Genomic DNA, 22,219 nt, shown 5'->3' on the forward strand with positions numbered 1-22,219 from the left:
ATGCAGGTGAACTCAAGTCGGAAAGGTCTAATAATACAAATCCAACTCATCTTTGTTGTAACGAGTGTCCATGTTGTTTTCACATTCCGACTTAAAAGCACAACTCGGGAAATGAGAGCATTCGAGGAGCGCGTGAATGCAGTAATGTTGCGCGAGCAGGCGGCAATGGTCAGAGATTCAGCGGGAGCGGGGTTAAGAAAACAGCCGAATCCCGGACATTTTGGCCAATTAAGAAATGCCGGCCTGACGCATTTTTGTAGGTCCAAAAAGAGGACATGTCCGGGGAAAAGAGGACGTATGGTCACCCTAATTTATAATCTATTGCTAATCGATATATTCTTTTCTTAGTTAACGGAAGCTACTGCCATCAGAGCAGGTGTATAATTGTTTCGCTCCCGCGATTTTCGTGTCCACTCTTTTAAACATTCTAATATTGTATATAAGTTTGGCGCATCAGGGAGCCGCTCTCAGGATGCAGTTAGAATTGTTTGAGACACAGAGCAAGGCGGCGAGACACTGGCATAACTGATTTAACCAGACCGGGACAGAACGACACTCAAGTCCGAGGGAGATGGAGGAGGAGATGCTACCTGCAGACGAAGGTCTCTCTGCGCCCAAAATCTGCAGGCAGCAGCAGCAGCAGCGGAGTCCGTACAGCTCCCTCAAGACCTTCCCGAGCAAGCGCGCGGCGGGCAAGGCGAGATATGACAGACCCACAATGGTGAACATCCCGCAGCTCGGAGACCATCCTCATCATCTCGGTCAGCAGCAGCAGTATTCACAGCGCGTGCCGCTTCCGCCAGCGTCCCTCTCCATCAGCAGCAGCCAGCAGCACCGTCTCCCCTGCGAAATCAGGCCCAGCAGCAGAGTCGCGACATCCAGCGCGGCATCAGCGGGGAGCGCCGCGGCGGCGACATCATTTGGCAACCAGAGGAGGGTCGCCGGCCAGGAGCCCGGCAGATACCCGGCGGGTCGCGCCGAGCTCAGCCACCAGTCTCCAGACTGCACCTATGGAATAAGCTCAGGTAAGTGAACAAGTTTGCCTCAGAAACTTTTATTCGTCACGAAGCTGAAGACTTGAAGTGTCTAACTTTTGGGGTGTGTTTTTTTACGAACATTGCAATCATTTTTAGACTCGTATACAGCCACAATTTGGGACCCACGCCCAATGATGCGACATGTTTAACTTCACATCAGTTTTTACCCGAAAATAATGAGAGGAAAAAAATAACAACAACAGCGGCTTAATAAATTAATAACACCCCTGCAATAAAATGTTCTGTATCTGTTATATTCAGATGACATTGTGAGTCTATGGTATATTTGTGGTATATTTACCAAAATCTTGTTTTACATCTTTGTTACTAACACGTCAGCAAGCAATTTTCAGTTTAAAAGACGTCTATTAGCCGTCCAAACACAGCCCAGACGTCTAGGCTAAAACGAGGCTGAATTTGGGCTGTCAGTGAAAATTTAATATACTCTAATTATAGCCCAAGAATAGACTAGCCATCAATTAGACCGCTATTAAACGACTACATATATACGTCTAATAGACAGTGAATATGGGTCTAGGCTAAAACAAGGCTAAATTTGGGCTGTCAAGGAAAATTTTATAGACGTCTAATTATAGCCCAAGAATAGACTAGCCATCAATTAGACCGCTATTAAACGTCTACATATATACGTCTGACAGTGAATATGGGTCTAGGCTAAAACAAGGCTGAATTTGGGCCGTCAATGAAAATTTAATAGACGTCTAACCATAGCCCAAGAATAGACTAGTCATTAAATAGACAGCTAATGAATGCCTCCATATATACATCTAATAGACAAAAAAAATGACAATCCATCCAAACAAATTAAATATACAGCTTTTATTAAGAAAAAAAATGTTTTTAACAACTTAAGACAATACAAAATTATAAAAATACAAAAGAATTAATGACTAAATAAAGCATTATAAATACAATACACTTAAATATAAATAATATGATTATTATACATTTTTAACAACTTAAGATAATAAAAATATAAAAAATGAAAAAAATAAAATATTTTAAATAACTTAAGATATTTAAAAGAAAAAAAATCTAGCTAGGGCGTGGCTTCCTCCCATTGACAGACAGGCACATGACACATTTTTTCCCCCAATCCACTTCAGTGCAAACTCCACCCCACAAAGATTTTATTGGTTGTGTCAATTAAAGTGTTGATTTCCTACACTATACTACAAAAAATGCTAAACCCTAAACCCTACCCCACACCTGACCCTAACCTTAACCAGTGAAATTGACTGCACAGTGGGATTGGCGCTCAATAGCGTGGTAAACAAAGATACAGTTCAGGAGATAAACAGTTAATAAGATTATGCAATATGAATTGTTCCGTAACTCCCCAACCGGACCTCACCGGACAATGGCACCTTTTTAGTTGCACCCAGCATCAATACCCCCTCCTACCCTGCGAATTTCGAGCCCCGGGACGCCCCCGTTGCTTAAAACAAAGCAATAGAGTAAAATCTTTCCCCTGCGCTGCGCCGGGACGGCTCGCGGGAGAGCTTGTGGGTGATTCCCGTTAATATCATTAAGCAGAGGTTCAAACTCCAGTCCAAACACCACTGGCCACGAGCTTTGGGCTCTGATCTCACGGAGAATATTTATTTATATAACATATTTTACTTTAGATCAACTAGAAACGATGTTTAACTTAAAAAGTTTTATTTTGAAATGTAAGTCAATAACAATTGGCTGAAGCTAGAGCCAATGGTGAAAGACCCCGCCCCATTTTAGAGGTTCTGCCCACTTTTGGAGTTCACGCTCCATTTTGGAGATCTCCGGTCTGCAGTTATACCTACTTGGAGAACTACAGTGAATCAGGTTTGACTAAAAGTGGGCTACAAATAGCCAGTCTGACTACGAGCTAAATCATGGCTACGCTCGGGCTACGTATTGAACATGTCAAAGAAATGAAACCAAACACCTTGTAAACGCTGTTTACTTTGCTTACATGATGGAATATCATACATCTCACAAGTTATTTTGCCAAAAAAAGGCATGAAACCAAATTCAAGGTTATTTGAGCTAGAAGTGGGTTACACATAACCGGACTATATCGGGTCTATAGTTAACCGAGACGGTGAAATGACGGCTATTGGTTGCTGGGACAGTGGTCGACACTCCTGCTTAGGTCATTTCTAAAAGGCTCTCAAATCTCTCATATTGCCAAAAAAAGAGAAATATGTCATGAGTATCAGTAATGAAGTTTTACAATGAAATGTGAACACTGAGATTATCTATCATAAAAATCAGAATCAGAATCAGAATGAGCTTTATTGCCAGGTATGTTTACACATACGAGGAATTTGTTTTCGTGACAGAAGCTTCCACAGTGTAACAGAATGACAGTGACAGAACAAAAACAAAAAAACACAGATATGAAAGTCTCACCAAGTACTGTCAGATTTCTTTACATGCTGCATTAAGATGCTCCCAGCATGAATTTGTGAAAAGCATCTTGTTTTTCTCACCAGCTCTCTGATTTACCTAAACCTGTCGACTTCAGTAATTGTTTCTCATGTGCCTGTTGCAAGAGTTTTTATCCAGCAGAGCCTCAGGCCTTCACAGATTGAGAAGTTGTGTCATTATCATACAACAAGGTGCCTCAGTGTCTGTACAAACATTCAGCTTATCTGACTTTCTCCACGTGAGTTATTAGATTAGATATAGGAAGGTTTAAGTTCAACCTTGCAACCTTTTTGTTTTTTGATGTAGCGTTTAACATGCAGAGTCCATTTTGAAATACACCTGGGCATCATTAAAAGGGCTTCAGGCTGTTTACTAAATATTAATTGCACTTGTTGGTGACGCAGTAGAGTTCACAGTGCCTGTTTGTAAACAGTGCATTCTAATTTCATACCAAGCCATTTTTGGTTTATTGTTATGGAATATCCACTGCAAAAGAATACATGGGGGATTTTTTTGGCCAATCAGACAATGCTAATGGTTTCATCTTTCTAGCCCTGGGGGAAAGAGCCGTAGACACCCAAGGACACAGTTCTGAGATCAGTGCAATAATCCAAATTGCATTTAAAAGCTCCTCGAAAAGGATTGTGATTAAAACAAATGTGGCTCATAAATTTGGCTCTGCGGCACATGCTGTGTTTAATGAAATTTCACGAGACTCACTCTGCATGGCATAACGGAGGGAGAAAAAGTGGGAGGGAGAGAAGGAGAGGGGGGAAGTGAAAGGAAAGAGAGAACGATAGCAGCAAAGGAGGATGGAGAGGGTAAGATAGAGGAGAATGATATCAAATCCATCTTGCTGGGGGTAAACAGAGATGCTGCGCATGTTAATAAATGGCCACATCTGCTTAAGCCTGATAGACACATCCAGGCGATGGCAGAAGCTCGCGCCCCGTCACTCATGCGGGTGCCACAGCGACTGCCAGAGCTGATAATTGTCTGCCCTGTGTCTTTGTGTGAGGTTGGCAAATTCATAATCATCCTCTTACGATTCTGCATCTGGGCGTGGCCAGAAGGCTGTGGGGAGACAGAGTAATTGTATGCGGTTGGTTGGTCAGCATTTTCCTTTTATTAATCTCTCTGCTTCTTCTCATCATATTTAGAGTATTTGGAAGATATGAATAGTGTTTATTAGAACAGTGACACCATGTAAATGAGTTGTGTATCACAGCATCCTTATCTCTATCTCCTAAATCTGTAGGCATGCAGGACCTAGTTGCAGATTTAAAGATAAAAATGATGGAAAGTGCAAACGGAGGACATGAAGGACGTAACAAAAAAGCAAAAATCGAGCTCATAAAGGTCAAAAGCAATGCTGTTGTCAAATTAGGCTAAATTGAAATAATAAATTAAATGTTTTTAGTAATTATTAGATTGTTTTATTTAAACAGAATAGTAAAAAAAGGCCAAAAATACACATAAATATTGAGGAAGAAATGTTAAGGGATATTATATTAATATTATATTCTTTCTTCTCTAAAGCACCAAAGGAGACATTTAGCAGAATATCCAAGTTACAAAAAGTATAAAATAGCACTGAAAAAGCATTGTAAAAAATTAAAATGGAAAAATTTGCCTTGAAAATTGCTTGATACCTGTGGTAGTATAGAAAAGTTCTACTGTAAATATCTCTTTTTGACTAGTCATGCAGGTTTTAAAATACATTATACTGAGTAAAATGAGTTTCATTTCAAATTTCAGTAACGGTTTAACTGTTTCTTTGAATACGAAAAATTTAACTAAGAAATCTGATGCTGCAATACTTGCGTACTTATGTGTGATTTTGATCTCCCCTCAGAAAACCGGCTCATATTGGATGCTTTTGCCCAGCAGTGCAGTCGAGTACTCAGCCTCCTCAACAGCAACGGACGGCTCCTTGAGCCCCAGCCTTCTCTCGTCCCTCCATCCTCTTCCATCTCCTCTCTTATAAAACAGGAGGACAGCTGCCTGTCTCCAGGAGAGAGGCTCAGTTCTAAGCCCAGATCAGAGGACTCATCCCTGGAGAACACAGGTGAGGAGAGCCAACGGGGCAACCACTGGAGCCAGCAGCAGACTTCCGCTTTCCTCCAGATTTTCACAGAGTCGCTTCAGAACTACCTGCTCTCTGGACCCCAGTCATCAGACAGTGAACGGAGTCGCCCGGTAGAGGCTGAACCGGCAGCATCAGGGTCCCCGAGGCAGATCTTAGGTGGCTGGGCTTCACCAGCACCGTCTGAATCATACGGACACCCCTCGTCCACACTGCCTGAGGAAGATGAGGAGGAAGGTTGTTGTCCACGCTGTATGGAGCTGGAACAGGAAGTTCTTAGTCTACAGCAGGAAACCGAGGAACTGAGACAAAAACTGGACAATATACCAGGTATTAAACTTGATGAAATTTGATAATTTGGTTTTATTTCTGTCTTGATATTAGACACATAATCCACTGTAAGATTTTTTTTTTCCCCACAGAATCATTATTACTATCCTAAGCTTTTAAAGGTGCACAGTGTAATTAAAAGGGGTTCATTCTGTTCACTAAATATTTGTTGAACTTGCTGGAGACACAGAAAATTCTCATTACACAAATTTCTAAAGAGAATCGTTTAAAAATCTGTTGTCAACAAAAGAGAAATTCTAAAGTCTCCCGGCTGTTTGCCACCAAAATAAAGGTCTGTAGTGTAATGTTTGAAAGCAGAGAAATTAAGACAAATATAAGTACTGTAATTTTACTGTTGTTCTGTAAAATAAAATAATTATTAAATACTATATTATTCAGTATAATATTATTGCAATACTAATACTTGTCTTTTTAAATGTTTATTTTTTATAATTTATATAATAAAATAAAAAATATCATTTTTGAATATTATTATTGTATAGTCTTTTTTTTTTTTTTTTTGTCCTTAGCTGATCACATGTCTGACTTTTGCAGTGGAAATTATTGAAAGTTCAGTTTTGGAAGGCTTTGTGAAAATTCCCTTTTGACAGTGTATTTGTGAGCTATGATTAATTTATTCCACAACTGAAAGTGTCCAAAAAGGGTTATCGAGACATTTAGCTGATCTTGTATTTGCCACTATAGAGGGGAAACAATAGTAAATATTAAAGATTACAATAGCTTTCTCTGGGCCACAGAGAATATCAAAATGAGTAGTATGCATTCATTCACAATGTATAAAACTTTAATTGGAAAAAAATACTCTGTGCACTCTTAACAGTACATTGTATTTTGCTTATGTACAACAGCTTGGTTGGTTTAAATAAAACTAAAAGTTCATCAGCCAACAAGTTTTCCTGGTTTTGCCTTTAACAGCTCCTTGCCAGAATGTTCTGGACTTTTTTAAGACTGTTCTTCAGCACTACAACCAATTTGTGCAGCCCCAGCCTGAAGAGCAGCTTACCGAGGTGAGCCTGACAAAAGACCGTTCAGTGATGTTAAAATAGTCATGAAAACCACCGAGACACAGGTTACACAAGAAACTATTACCAGTGGAAAAAGAACTGAAACTGTCAGTCAAATAGAAGTCTAATCTGAGGTTATGAAAATATCACTTTGAAGAACTGTTACGTAAAACTAAAAGCAACAATCTTTTAGCATCCCAGTAAAGTTTCAGTTCTCCATATTGAATTTGCCTGTTTTCTGGTACAATATTCAGTGCAGTGTCTGTTTAAATGTTGATGCATTAAAGCGCATTAAAGATTTCTTCGGAGCCGGGGCCGGAGAGAAGACCTCTCAACCCCGTCAAGGTCACTTGTCTCAGAGGTAGTGAGCTAAAACTTTCTTACACTTTTTTTGATTTTAGCATCTAATTGTAATCAGATTATCAGTGCGATAATTATGCAAACTTAGTTTAGCAACTCACACATTCTATCTCCCTCATCCATCTCTGTCCCGTGGCGTTCCCTCTCACAGAGTTTATCCGGATGCACTGTGCTTCTAATCCTGACTGGTGGATGCCCTCTGAGGAGCAGATAAACAAAGTCTTCAGCGATGCAGTAGGGCACGCGCGGCAGGGCCGGGCTGTAGGCGCTTTCCTGGCCAGCGGTAGCAGCAGTAGTGGTAGTTTATACATGGAGAGCTATGACGGGCAGCTCTCTCAGGATGAGCTCTATCTGAAGGGCTCGCAGAATGGTTTGGGGGACTAAAGAAGAAAAATACGTCCAAATCATGGATCAAGGTGAGGAGTGAGCCCTCCGGATCGGCTCATACAGAAATTGCAGCACTTAGATGATGTTAACGTGGCTTGTGTATGAATATAATCCTTATTCCTTCCTGTCAAAACATTCCAGGGCATTCACACCTACCCACTAAATTATGTGGGATTCTTCCAAGCTTTTTTTGTTCAACTTAAACGGTTAGTGGTCACTAGGCAGCAGAGTTGGTTGAATTCTACACAATATCAGATTTAGTATGCACTCCATTTCCTAATTCATTCCATCGAATGTGAGCAACATGAATGTATCCATTTTACTGCATTGTAAATAATGAGAGCTTCCTTTCTTGTGTCAGATTGGTCAGATGTTCACACAGACAGCCTGCAAATGAGGTGCTAATATGATTTTCTGTTATTCTCTCTGATATGGTTCAATTTAAAGTGCTGCCCTCTATTTTATCATATGATGTTGAATAATCTGTGATGTTTATAAAAACTGTAATGTTGCGAAATCAGTTTCATAGTGGTTGCAGGATGATTTACTGAACTCTACAATTTGTCCGTGTCTGTGACTGTGGAGATACAGTAAGTCTGTAATATAATGTGTTGGGTGGCTTCCTAATCTTTCATCTGATCCAATAAGGAGGCGATGTTGTTCGTAATTTGTGTTGCTGGTTCTTGATTCTAGTTCGTCAAGCACCACAAAGATCATGTTTAAAGGATCAGCCGGACTTCATTTATTCTACCACATTATGATTCTGTGTGACTGCATAAAAGACTAAATGAAATGCCTTAAAAAGAGACACCATCTACCACTAAGAACTACAAATACTGCCAATTTCAGACTGTTGTTATCTCTTAGCGTTCCTGTTACATTAGTGGCCTCTGGCTGTTTGGGTTTTCAAACAAAAGAAAAATGTGTTTGAAAACGGACCATCTTTCTTTAATGCCTTAGACTCTGTCTGTGAAAATGTTTATACATCCAGGTCATCGTGTAATGTCTGGTAGAATTCAGTCTAATGTCATTTAACTACTAATTTTGAATTCATTCTCCGTGGCGCTTCATCAGAGGTCTGATGGTGGGGAATCCCTAACATTTAAACCTCTTCACATAGCATGTGATCATTAAGGGAGTTTCATATCTGAAGATCTGTGGCCTCATTCATCTGCTACTAAAGGCTACTGTTTCGCCCAAGTTCACATCTTCATGTTCAGGTTTAAATGTCAGCAATTCCCAAACATTAAACAGCTGATAAAGTTGTGTCAGAGAGGTATAAAGACTTCAAAATAAGTTACCAAGTTGCTGTTGCCTTTTACTACCAGACATACAAAAGCCTCTGTTGTTGTGATGTGTAGCCTGTTGTGATTGTACAAATCCATGGTGAAATTGTTAGTCCTCTAGTCTGTTCAAAGAACGTGTCAACACTGTGAACTCCACCAAAAGTGATGAGACTGTTTTTCCTCTTACTTATTAATGATATTTTCTTTTCAAACAGAAGATGCGTTTATGTAATGTGGACAAAAAAGAGAAAATACAATGAAGCAAAATAACTGATCCAGACAATACCGTCTGTGTTGTGTTTCAATAGTAGCTACTCTATTAATTCTAAACATTGAACAATAGATGGCAGTAGACAACAATAAAGCCATTGCAACGTTCCTTTTTGAACCCAATCCAAACAAAAGCTGTCAAATTCACGCCAGTGTGAATAATTGCAGATGTCTGTGGAGTGAGTGTGCGTACACTTTATGAAATCATTCGGATGCATCATGTTAGCCTATTTATGATAAACAAGACTGCAAAATTGGGCTCAAAGTGAAAAGCGCTTTTAAAAATCAGCCAGCACACCAGATGGACCAAGCTGAGAGACCAAAGCCGGCAAACCAATTTAGTTTAAGTTCTTCTTGTTGTTTTTCAGCAGTTTAATGACCATCCATTGTAAATTAAGTAAAGTTATATCTTCAACTTAGTATGTTATGTAATGCACAGGCATTTCCAGGCATTGCGCAATATATGTGGCTGAAACAGAGATTTAGTTTAGCCGGAAAAAATCATCTTCATCATGGGACAGTTAAGCAGAGAGATAGCATCATACCCCACCCCATGTACTCACACACACACACACACACACACACAGAGAGAGAACTATCATCACTGTGATGGGGATTTTGATTCATTGACTCGAATCTTTTGAATAGGTTTACTAGCAGAATAAATCCGATTCTGATTCACTCAGTGACTCTTTTTGCAGGTTACAGCGGTACAAACGAGCGAGTCATTGAATCATTCACACAACCGCTTAGTAAAATGCACCGAATCAACCGGAAATGTTTGCTTGCATTTAATCTCTCTCTAGGTTTTGGCGATCGGTATTCCAGTTAAATTCGTTCAGATTCCTCTATCCTTCATTTACTTGAAAAATCTCATTAGACTCAAAACCCAATGATAAATCTCTGCAGAAAGCTAGTGGACGTTATTATAACCAAGAACTTTTCAAAGGCTTTACCCGATTTACTCTAATTTAGAGGTGGGATAAGGGTGAGCCTACATGATTAACAAATCGGGTAAAGCTGTTGAAAAACATTTTAAACGTCCACTGATTTTGTCCATTTTGGTTGTAAAGAGACACCGGAGCACAATCCTCAAAACAGCTGTTCGGTGAAGGGGCCTATTCTTTCAGGAAGTCCAACCAATGTGCTCCTTCGCATGTCCTACTGGAATGCTATTTGAAGCCAGTAGCCCCTCACTGCAGAACACAAGATCCAGGGGACGTGGTTGGATCCACATCTAGGGGGTGGAGATTTGTAGGTTTAGGGGTGGAGATGGGTGGGTTTAGGGATCAGGGGGTGGAGAAGGGTAGGTTTAGGTATATGTAAGGTGGGAGGAGTTGGATCAGGATCCAACCACGCCCCCTGGATCTTGTGTTCTGCAGTGAGCACCATCTCATTTGAAGTGCATGAAAATAAACGAGAACGATTCATTCAGTTAAAAGAGTTGTTCAAACAAACCGATTTGTTCACCTAAAGCAGGGGTGCCCAAACTCGGTCCTGGAGGGCCGGTGTCCTGCAGAGTTTAGCTCCAACTTGCCTCAACACACCTGCCGGGAAGTTTCATTTTTAGCTGTGATTAGCTGGTTCAGGTGTGTTTGATTAGGGTTGGATCTAAACTCTGCAGGACACCGGCCTTCCAGGACCGAGTTTGGGCACCCCTGACCTAAAGGATTCGTTCAAAACTCGTTCACCAAACAAACAGCTTCAGCATGGATAAGTTTTCCCACACTCATTACAGCGTGCTCCCGATTCCCAGTCCAAGTAGAGCTCAAACTATAGTGATCTCTGCTAGATTGTTTACTATCTTCTGATATGAACTATAGCAGCACGGAATTGAGTTGCCTTTCTCTTTAATTCAGCTGCATACTTTATTGCGGAGCCCCCACTAAATGTTGGAGGGCGGGCCGCGCAGCAGCAGCAGTGCAGTGAGTTGTCAAAAATCTGTTGTGGTGGTGACGCCGAGGGTCCAGAACGCCCACTACGGTAAATGTGAAGTTTGACTCGCCAGGGATTTTATATTTATTATCAACGTTTCCGTTGTGATTGTCTTTTTGAATTGAGCTGCACGGTAATGCAGCGATTTCTCTCACTGCAACTTCGGGTGGCGGACAGGGACAAGGGCGCGGGCAGTGCATAGTTATCCAGTGCGCAAGTGTCATTCTGCTGGATTATCCCAAACAACTGCGTCTCCAACTGCAACGGGATGCCTCTGATTAGCCTGGACGACGATGATCAGAGATGGGTCCCGACGCACGTCAACGTGACCGTCCTTCGCGCGAGGAATCTGCGGACGAAGGGCAAGCAAGGCAGCCGCTATGTTTACACCATCATCCAGGTCGGCAAGGAGAAGTACACCACCGGCCTGGTGGAGAAGGCTGAGGAGCCGCAGTGGCACGAGGAATGCTCGTTTGAGCTGCTGCCCGGGCTGCTGGAGGCGGGTGGGATGAGCGCGTACCCGCCCGGGAGCAGCAACCTGGTGCTCACCGTGATGCATCGCGTGCTGATCGGGCTGGACGTGTTTCTCGGTCAAACTATTATTCCCCTCCACAAAGTTTTTCAAGATGGAATGTGTCCCAGAAATGAGTGAGTATTTCAGCCAATAATAGGATCAATTAATAGGCCTCTTTGTCGAGGGCCTCCTTGAGACTTTTTTTGTACTGTGGCAGAACCATGGTACTGAATGATTATCATATTCATGTAAGTGTACATTAAAAAAGAGCTTAGGTAAAAACCCTTCTTAAACTATCAGACTAGTTGCTAGAAGAACAGCTAACCAGTATTTGTTTCAGCAGGTAAACGTAAAACATGGTATAATAAGTAGATATATCATAGTTTTCATTTTCATTACTTGAAATAAATAAATGCTAACTCGAATAAAATATTTTCATTTGATATACTGAAATAACTAAACATAAAACTGAAATTTAAACTGAAAACTGTATAGACTTAAACGAATAAAAAAAGACAAAAACACTTAATAAAATATTAAAAGACAAACGAAAAGCTTATTAAAAAATATTAATTAAAAGTATAGTAGTATCTCAATGATACAAAAAAAACAACACTGATTATAGGGTACATGTAAAATAAAAAAATTAAAAGACATGGCATTTTTAGTCTTGTTTCACCACTTTGCTTCATTCCCGAGAGTGAGTGTAAAAAAGTATAGCCTTAAGATACAGGATCTTTATGATTTTTATAGCCTTGTGTTCATGTAACTGAATGAACTTTTAAAGAATAGCTTTTCTTGTTTTTCAGTTGATATAGTCCTGGGAAATTTGACACAGGCACGCCAAAACCTTGAGTCTGTGATTTTGGGTCGAAGAATTTCTGTGCACCCATTTCACAGTTGGACAGACATTCCCATTCGCAGAACTGCAGGAAGATTCTTTAACCAGCCACCAAAACTTAACCTAAATTACTGATGTCGCATGCAGTATCAAACAAATGCATGGTGGTCGAAGCCACACAAGCAATCTATGGGAAGTGTAAAACCAACACTGTTGTGAATACCAGAGTAATGGGATATGTTTTTACAGACACAACAACAGCAACATACTTGGAGGGGCATGCTGCATCTAGTCCTCATCAGTGTGCTTGCGTAGTGCTGGCACAGAGTCATGCCTCCACACAGGGCAGTACCAGCATGTGTCAGAATGGTCACAGAGTCTGCAGTGAACTCAACAAACACGCATTTCACTGCACTCCAACAGACGTAACCTTCCTGGAATCTTGTTCTTTTTTTCATTGTTCAATTTTATTTAAATATATCTCTTGTTTAAAAGCTTGCGCATCTAATAGATGAAATTCAACTAGCAGTGCCGTCATTAGGAGGAGTAAATCATTTGCCATAAGAGGGGAGGACGAGATCAAGTAGGTGGGCCTCTTGGCTGAAACCTCTATAAACAAGTGAGGGAGGAAGTCCGTGAGCCATGCTGAGCAACAATAACATTGTTATTTTCATATTCAATACGCCTTCCTTTATTCTCACATCCACAATTCAACTCTCAAATTCACATAATGTTCAACTGACTAACAAAACTGATTTAATTAAAGACGATCAAGATGTTAGTAAGCACTGAATGCATAATATAATGTATATTAATCAGCATGTTTGTTTCTTCTGAGTGTAAGCAGATTGCTGGTTTTAATAGTTCCATATCTGCCAGGGTGTTTCAAGAAAATATAAAATTCTCAAAAAACAGATTTCTCAACTTCCTAGGGGGCCCCAGGACCACTTTTTTATTTTAATTAATAATTACTACTATTAGGATTTCAGTTCATACTTATTATTGATATAATAAAACAATCTAACTATATCTAAATTTTAAAAAAAAATCAAGATGTAAATTGCAATCATATTTTTTCCTCCGCTTAATAACTAATGTTTTTATTGAAGATTATATGATTCTTAAAACTTCTGGAATCACAAAATCAGTCATGGTTACTTATATCAAACAATCGGTTTCTGTTAATAAAAAAGTTTGAAAACAAGCAGCTTTTTCATAATTATAGCATAAGTACAGAAAATATCTTTGCCTGTATGAGGTGGCCTTCGAATATTGTGTTGGACAACAAGGGACCTTTGAGTTAAAAGGTGGAGAGCCACTAAACTACAATGTCCTAGCAACCACCCAGAGCACCTTAGCAACTGCCTAGCAACCACCCAGAACACCAACTGCCTAGCAGCCCTCCAGGACACCTTTGCAACTGCCTAAAAACCAATTAGAACAGTTTAGCGGCCATTTAGCAACGCTCTAGCAATATTCAGAACACCTTACCTGGCATAACTCAAACAAACACTTAAAGCATCTTAACAACGGCCTAGCAATGCCCTAGAAACCATCTTGAACACCACAGTGCAGGAGTGTGGTGGGTGGATCTATCTAGTAACCACGTAACCATACTTCTTAAATCGCTATGGGGGGGCCAGGCCCCCTTGGCCCCCCCACAAGCTACGCCCGTCTTTTTCGAGTCAACATTCAGTGTTTATCTTGACAAACTTTCATTTTCTAGTTGAAGTTTGCACTGCCATGTAGGCCTCTCAGCGTTTCAGGTCATGTGGAGAGACGTATGGAGAAATGTCCGTCTCTGCACACACTATTCTGAGTCATCACATGTTGTTGTAGGCATGAGGCTGTTCTGCACATCTGGCTTTAATTGAGCTCAGAGTTGCACCTCTCTTTCTCTCTCTTCTGCGTCTCCCAGTGTAGGGCGTTTGTCTTGGCTCTCTGCACGTGTGCGCACATGAGGTGCTCTGTGCTCTACCGGAAATGGAGGAAATAGTTTCGCCACTGGTTCTGTGTGAGACAAAGGGACGGCATCATACTAAGGCAGTAACATTCATTCAAGAGGCCCCTTGTGTTTGTAATGCAGTATAGATCATCGCTGCTTGCTTCAGTGTGGTGCTGGAAATTGTAAGCCAGTGTTATAAAAGATGAGGCCATCAGTGAGAGCATTATTTTAAGTGTGAAAATGTCATCCCAAAATCAAAAGAAATATAGTAATTACACTTGAATGAAGTCTCTTATGCTCACCAAGGCTGCATTTATTTGAACACAAATGCAGTAAAGACTATTTAAATAATTGTTTTCTATTGTAATATTTTAAAAATGTAATTTATTCATGTGATGGCAAAGCTATGCCATGGTGCTCAAGAAATTATCAATGTTCAAAACAGTTTTGCTGTTTAAGATTTTTGTGGAAACGGTGATCATTTTTTCAGGATTCTTTGATGAATAGAAAGTAAAAAAATATATATTTTGTAATATTGTAGATCTTTTAAATTCCCTTTTGATCAATTTAATGCATCCTTGCTGAATAAAAGTAGAAAAGTCTTTTTTTTTAAATCTTACTGACCTCAAACTTTTGAAGGGTACTGTTTACTTTGCTTAAAGAAAATTAGGATCATTAAGATCATTTATGTTAGCATAACTATTAAAAGATACCGATGTTCTGAAAGTAAGGATGCACTATGCTGGCCTGATGTTTAATTATATTTATGTTATAGTAATTAACTGATAAATTACAGATATTACAATTCTATAATATTTTGTCTAGGACTGCACGATAAATCGCATGCGATATTTAACGCGCATCTTGTCAGAAAAGCCGGTTCTGTAATCAGCGGTAAATCTCCATCACGTGCGTGCTTTCAACGGCTCTGTGTAGTAAATGCTGCTCAATGTGAAAGCCCGCAGGTGATGGAGATTTACCGCTGATTACAGAACCGGCTTTTCTGACAACATGCGCGTTAAATATCGCATGCGTTTTATCATGCAGCCCTAATTTTGTCTAAAAAAATGAAAACACTAACAACTGAAATCAGTGTTGATTATGATTTCACTTTTTTAACTTTAGTTAGTGTGTAATGTTGCTGTTAGATCCTAAACAATGTCTGCAAAGTTACGATGCTCTAAGTTCAATGCAAAGGGAGATATTTTCTTTTAAAGAAATCTCTGATTAAAGACTACAAAAAAACGGCTGGTAGGGACTACAACAAGCTTCTTCCTGGGTTTGTGACATCACTAACCCCGATGTTTACATAAACCCCGCCCCTGGGAACATGCAACTACCCGTAATGGTAAGGGGGCGTGACATTTCCAGACAACGTGCACTAGGCGGTTAGCAAATCCTGAGCCGTTCTGAGCAAATCATAACACACTGGGCCAGCTAATCAATCTGAGCCAGATTACATATTTCTGAGGGAGGGGCTTCATAGAACCAGGAATTCAACAGACCGATTTGAAGAGAATGGAAACAGCAATGTAGAATAAAGGTAAAATACATGAAAATAATTCTTTTTTTTTTTAAACAAAGCATGAACACGTTACACTGCACCCCATAAACACAATCAAGCCTTCGAAAAAAGCTGATCACTGATTAAATACTACAAGTAAGTTTATTTATTACAGCGTTATAATGTATGAAAAAGTATCAATCATTTAGACATTTGCTAAAGATTACTCTTAATAAAGTTATTTAACAATAATTTCAAAGTTTTAAACAACTTTTAGTGTTAACTAATCTAAATTTGCTTTTAGCTGACTTTTTTTTTTTTCTTTCTATATTTAAGGTGGCTCAAGCTTCACTCCAAGGCTGGTCGGAAGGAGAAGGAGCGGGGAGAGCTGCAGGTCACCGTCCAGTTTACCCGCAACAACATGACGGCTAGTATGTACGATCTGACCATAAAGGACAAGCCCCGATCTGCATTTGGAAAGCTGAAGGACCGCGTCACGGGAAGAAAGAGAGGAGATGTGGAATCCTCCTCTGCCATTTTACCTGGCCGCTTCGCCGCCCTGTCAGGGTCTGTAGGTCCTCCGTTTGCAGGAGATGGTGGACCCGATGAGCCAGGTGAGGAAGAGGGGGTCGATGAACACCGGAGCAAGGTGAAAGACTTCTTCTTTAAGGGGAAACTGCGCAAGAATTCAGACACACGGTCTTGTTCATCATTGGCGTCAGACAGTAGCATGGCATCGTCCGCCGGGGATCCATTCGTCTCAGTAGAGCTGTCCAGAACACCCGTCTACAGCAGCAGAGTGATCGAGCCCTTCCCAATGGACACTGAAGGTGGGATTAAAGGTCAGTTGTCTATAAGAAGAGATAAACTGGGAGAATTCATTATCATAATCATCGAGAATTTACATAATAACTATGTTGCTAAACTGTTAATAAACTGTGGGCTCCATATGATAATGTATGATAGTTTATGACAACCCTTGTGTTGTTCCAAACTCGTATGAGTTTCTTTATTCTGTGGATCATATTTAAAGATATTTTTAAAAATGTTTCAACAGTTTTTGTGCATACAATTGAAGTCAGTGAGGTCCAAAACAAAACACCCATCGACTTTTATTGTGTGGACAAAAAACCCTGAGACATTTTTCAAAATATCTTCTGTTGTGTTTCACAGATGAAAGAAAGTCATACATGTTTGGAATGGGTGAGTGAATGAAGACAGAATTTTCATTCCATCTTTAAAACCTCTCCTCAAATGTCTGGTTGGGACATGTACTGATCTTTGTCTGTACACTTTTTCTGTCTTCTCTCTGTGACCTCTGTCTTTAAAGTGATGACCCACAAGCGCGCACACAGTGATGAAGCCAGTAAGGTCATGGGTGTTCCTCGTCCCAGCCCTGCCGTGGAAAACCTAAAAGGCCAAAGTATGGCGCTCTCCAAATCAAGCCTCTGCATCAACGGTAGCCATATCTACTCATCCGAGCCTGTCAGCCCCAAGAGTCCAAGTACCATTCCGGCCAAGCGCTCCCTGCTGGAGAAATGTGCACCCCTTTCTCGGTCTCTCCAGAATCTGACCCGACGCAGTGAGGACTCGCAGAAGAGCGATGGGAGACGCTGGTCCATTGAAAAGAGCAAGAAGGAGGACAGTGAGGCAGATGGAGCTCAAAGTCAGACCCAAGGGGCCGCAACCTCAGAGGGAAAGCCAGTGCAGGCCGCTGGACCTGTGGAAGTGGTGGATAAAGGAAAAAAGCTGAGGAAAACTCTGTTTTCTAGCGGGAGGAGTGACTCTCTCCCAGCCAAGCCGGAGCAGAGCCAGGTTTCTGCTCCTCTTGAGGGCAGACGCAGAGGATGGTTTGGCTCCGGTGACTCCCAGAACAAGCCAAGGTGAGTGAAGGCCAAGCAAGGCTACTAGGTTTTATGTTACAGTACAAAAGATGTCTGACATTGCACATGTATCAGTATCATCAATAGCTGTTCCCCATGATCTATATTTGACTGCCAGACGTTCATCTAAAGGGATACTTTGTTTTTAAGTGAATGGCTTTGAATGTCAGCCTGCATTTTGGTCCTCAGAGAATATTCTTAGAAAATGGAGTGTTTGAATTTGCTGATGCAACAGTTACTGCAGCAGCTTTTCCCATCTCATTCCTTTATATTGCTCTTGGTCTGCAGAACATAGGTCAAGACATCAAAGAAGGGATTGTTAATGTGTGTGTTTTCATCCAAAAAACTTGTCAAGTTCCACAAATTTGTTGATCCATTCAAAAACATCAGCTGTTTTTATAAGAAATGTCCACTTATATTACATTGATTTATTTTTTTATTATTTCACATTTCAGTAATTTCATTTTTTTCATTCAGCAGCTTGATATTTTTTGACACATTCAACCATTTTTTCAACCATTCAACCGGTTTTATTTTTAATAGATTTAGGAGTGGGCGATATGACAATCTTTATTCGTAATTTTAATTCATGATAATATATGTCACAAATTGATGTAGTTATTTTATTTATTTATTTTTATTTTTTGCTGGAAATAAGGTTGCTATTATGATAACATTTTAGATGACATTGAAATTTCACAATTATACATTCTACACAATACTAGATTAACTAATGAAAGTAATAAGTTCTCAAGCTTAGTGAAAACAAGTAAACATTTAACTACAATATAACAAAGAAAAAATGAAATAATCAGTGACATTTTTAGGTAGGTCTTTCTAACAGAGGTAAGAAATATTACAGAAATTGAATAAAGTAATCAAATGTGCAATAAAACATTGTGCAGTATTCATTCAATTAATTAAATATACATTGATTATTAAAGCTACAATAGTAGTTCATTCAAGATCAGTGAGTGCTTTCTCTTGTGAGTGCTTAAATGACACAGACAGCAGGTATATTAGGCTGCTGTCACTTTAGGACCTAAAACGGATACAATATATTGATACACATCCAATTTTCTCCCAACTGTCTATATTCATTTAAGACATCACCAACTATGTTTTTTGCTAATAAACCGGCATTGCCAATTCAGTAATCACACTGTGTGAATTGAAATGGGGAAACAAAATTGAATTCTCTTTCATGTCTTATGTGTTATAGTGCTTGAATGATTTAAAATTGCTTGAAAGTTTAAACTGGCAAGGCTAAAAAATGCATGCAAATGATAAACTTTTTAAAGGTGACACAACGCCGAAACGTCACTTGAACAGAACCACACTAGAGATAATAATCCAAGATTTATACAATTTGTGAAATTTCTACCCGTTTATCGTGTTTACAGGTATATCGCCCACCCCTAGTTAGAGTTTATAGGCTGAAAGGAAATGTCTTTTCTCCCCTTTTGTTCCTACTAAACCAGCAGTATTTATGTAGGCGCAAGCTGGTCAAAACATGCCAGACACTTCTGATCAAAACATGAACAAATTTGAATCCAAAGACAATTTTTCTTTGATTAAGAGGTGTCTCTGTAATAGAAAATAATTGTCCCTCTCCTCCCACTCATAGTTGGATTTTATGGCCCATTACACACTATGACTAAGAGGACTACTTGTGCCTTCCCTCCACAGGCTGGGAGTCTCTCCTAAGGTAGAGAGCAGCTCAGAAACCCCCTGTCAGATCCCTTGCTCCCCCAGTCAGCCCCCTTGCTCTCTTCCCCTCGGTTGCACTACTGGCTCGGTGTCTCCCCCTAATGGCAATCACACCAACCCATTCACCCACTCTTCCCCAACACCCCCATCCATCTCTCCCTCCAACCCTTTCCTCACACGACTACAGCAAAACCCCTTTTTTGAGGATCTTATAGCCGAGGAAGGACTGAAGTCTCCAACTGCTGGTTACTGTTCTCTTAATTCCAGTCTTTATCATTATCCAGTCGGATGCAGTCCCGTCCGTAATGGAGCACAGAACAAAATGCCCGCAATAAAACGGGAAAGACCCAGAAGTATGTCCAGGCAGAGGTCTCTTCCGTCCATTATGCCTGAGACACCAGATACAAACTCAAACACTAATCCGAACCACTCTCTGTCTGAGAGGGCTGGGGAATGGGATGATTTTGAAGCATTTGCCACCAGCCGGCTGAAATCGCCAAGTGGGACTCCAACTAGACCTCCATCAGCACCGTTTCTCTCACAAGTACCAAATACAAACCAGATGCTGTGTGTAAACAACAAAGCGAACATTGGTTTAAGGGTTGATGAAGTTGACATGGGTGTTTCAAGGCCATGGGATCTGCCTCCTCTACCACCACGCAGACCCATGAGGACCCAAGGGATCACCACAGACAGCTGGTTGGACAGAGCCCAGGAGCTGGCTGTGCAGAAAGAGGCCTGCTTCCTTTCCCAGACTGACTTCGCCTCCCTTCAGCATGTAAGAGATGGAGACGTGAAGAGGAACTCTCAGATTTTATGTTCAGATAAAGAGTTGCACCATATTTCTTCAGTAGGGTGTAACAAGATGGATGCAGAGTTGCACAGCGGTATCGGATTGAACAAATTCATGGTTGGGGAAGCAAGGGGTCATGACTTTGCTACGGACAACAATGCTAATAACTCTCCGAATGATTTTGGTGAAGATGCACATGGAAGCTCTGAATGCGAGTACATGGTAACTGAAACTCTGTGTTTCCCATCTGACTGGGAAACCACAGTGACCGAATCACTTTGCAGTTCACCTCAGGCCCAATCAAAACACGATTCAGAATCGTCCTGTGAAATAAGGGTCTCAAATGAACAACAACGCAAGACTAAAACCAGTGGCGTGGGTTTGTTGACCCTCTCACCTAGAGATTCGAACAACAATACAGATACTTCAGAGTTTGCTTTTATTGATTCTGGAAGTTCACCGTCTGAGTTGCAACCACCTTTTGAAATTAATAAAGATGGTGTTAAATCATCCAAAGATGGTTCAATTTTGCATTTGCATGGTTCCTCGCTTCCCAGGTGCTCCCCTGGCTTACCTGAGGATATATTGTGCAGAATGGCTTCAGAGTTGGAGATGTTTTCACCAATAAACACCCGTAACAATATCACATCACATTTGTCTGACTCACAAAACCATACCCATTGCTCGTCACCTTTTGAGAGATCTTGTGAAGAACTGGGAGGACAGAAAGCCGATCCTTGTGAACACCAAAACACTGCTTCAAAGGTTAACTGTGAGTCTCACAACGTGGCTGACGTTCTCCTCAACAAAGAGATCACTGTGATCACTCAAACATGCTCAAGCAAAGACAACACTGTGACCATGCAAATCAAACAAGAGTTAGCGGAAGGCAATGACTTGCTCACTTCGCACAATGATAAGGAGCATAATCATTTAACAGAAGGTAACCTGAACTCTGAAGTCTGCTTCTTAAAGAACAACAAGGTCGAGGAATCTTGTTCAACACTGGAAGAACAAATAAGCTTTGAGGACTTGCACGCTAGAGTAGCCCCAAGAAACTCCAGAAGCCCCTATAAAACGGAAGTCAGATCAGCCCGCATCAGACCGCGCTCAACCACAGGCTCACCCAAAACTGTCTCGGGTGCCGATTCACTCCCAGGCTCTCCTCATCCTACATCAGACCTCATTTTGCATGATCCTTCCCCTTCACCCACCCCATTAGCTGGTACTAATTCCTGTCTCTGCCCTGACCCTTCCCTTCCTGCGAACCCCCCAAACGAGTTGCCCAGCATGGGTTCCACATGCTCCTCCACAGCCCAGCCCCATGTTGATGCACCGCTCTCCCTCTCACCTGAGGAGAAACAGCCAGCTAACGTCCTCCTGCCCCATGAGGAGAGCAGGTGAGACCTCACTGCCTTTAAAAGCGCACTCACCTCTGCTCTCACCTGAGAAATTACCTTATTCTCTCTCACAGCAGGTGCACTAAGACAGGCTCATAAATGCTCTCACATATGTTGGCCTAGAACAAACTTTGTTTTTGCACTCACAGCTTGCTATAATTTGGACTTTGACAAATGTGTGTGCATTTTTCTGGCACCATCTCTTATTACCTTTCCTCCTGGTTTGATCATGCTGCATTCCTTTTAGTTCTTTCATTTTTCATCTTTGCTTTTATATTGCTTCTTTCAGTTTTCATTCTGTTTTGGTAGTAACACATTTTCTTGTAGAGGTAACTAACCATATGGAAATAGTCTAAAGTTATATGACAGTTGTATTGTATGCAGCTAGTGTTCACGACAGGTTTGATTACTATGTAGACTGTGTCATTATGAGGTCTGATTGACCTGTTTGTTAGTACCCAAAGAGACAAAATTCATAAACAA

The 22,219-nt window shown here is 40.7% G+C and overlaps 2 protein-coding genes across 4 annotated transcripts in view; both read left to right on the forward strand.

Moving 5' to 3' along the window:
* Positions 1–489: 489 nt before the first annotated feature.
* Positions 490–6,950, forward strand: LOC107730651 (BEN domain-containing protein 4-like). The gene is made up of 3 exons (XM_016541512.1): positions 490–1,025; positions 5,323–5,883; positions 6,820–6,950. The coding sequence occupies exons 1-3, from the start codon at positions 572–574 to the stop codon at positions 6,948–6,950; spliced, it is 1,146 nt and encodes a 381-aa protein (XP_016396998.1). The 5' UTR covers positions 490–571.
* A 4,158-nt stretch (positions 6,951–11,108) lies between these two features.
* The window catches only part of rab11fip5b (RAB11 family interacting protein 5b (class I)), a 14,992-nt gene continuing 3,881 nt past the window's right edge, over positions 11,109–22,219 (forward strand). Inside the window, exons 1-4 of one of the 3 annotated variants that reach the window (XM_016541538.1) lie at positions 11,109–11,794; positions 16,287–16,792; positions 17,281–17,833; positions 19,523–21,736. In XM_016541538.1, coding sequence (XP_016397024.1) covers positions 11,415–11,794; positions 16,287–16,792; positions 17,281–17,833; positions 19,523–21,736 — 3,653 coding nt within the window. In that variant the 5' untranslated portion in view covers positions 11,109–11,414. The remainder of the gene's footprint in view (positions 11,795–16,286; positions 16,793–17,280; positions 17,834–19,522; positions 21,737–22,219) is intronic. The other 2 variants (XM_016541539.1, XM_016541540.1) reach the window with 2 other exon arrangements.

Source organism: Sinocyclocheilus rhinocerous, unplaced genomic scaffold, assembly GCF_001515625.1.
Source record: "Sinocyclocheilus rhinocerous isolate Xijiao unplaced genomic scaffold, SAMN03320098_v1.1 scaffold308, whole genome shotgun sequence".
In the NCBI taxonomy this organism is placed as follows: Eukaryota; Metazoa; Chordata; class Actinopteri; order Cypriniformes; family Cyprinidae; genus Sinocyclocheilus; species Sinocyclocheilus rhinocerous.

Coding starts and splice junctions, on each gene's coding strand:
- LOC107730651 (XM_016541512.1), top strand. CDS start 572: ATGGAGGAGGAGATGCTACCTGCAGACGAAGGTCTCTCTGCGCCCAAA. Junction 1,026..5,322: donor CACCTATGGAATAAGCTCAG/GTAAGTGAACAA, acceptor ATCTCCCCTCAG/AAAACCGGCTCATATTGGAT. Junction 5,884..6,819: donor AAAACTGGACAATATACCAG/GTATTAAACTTG, acceptor TGCCTTTAACAG/CTCCTTGCCAGAATGTTCTG.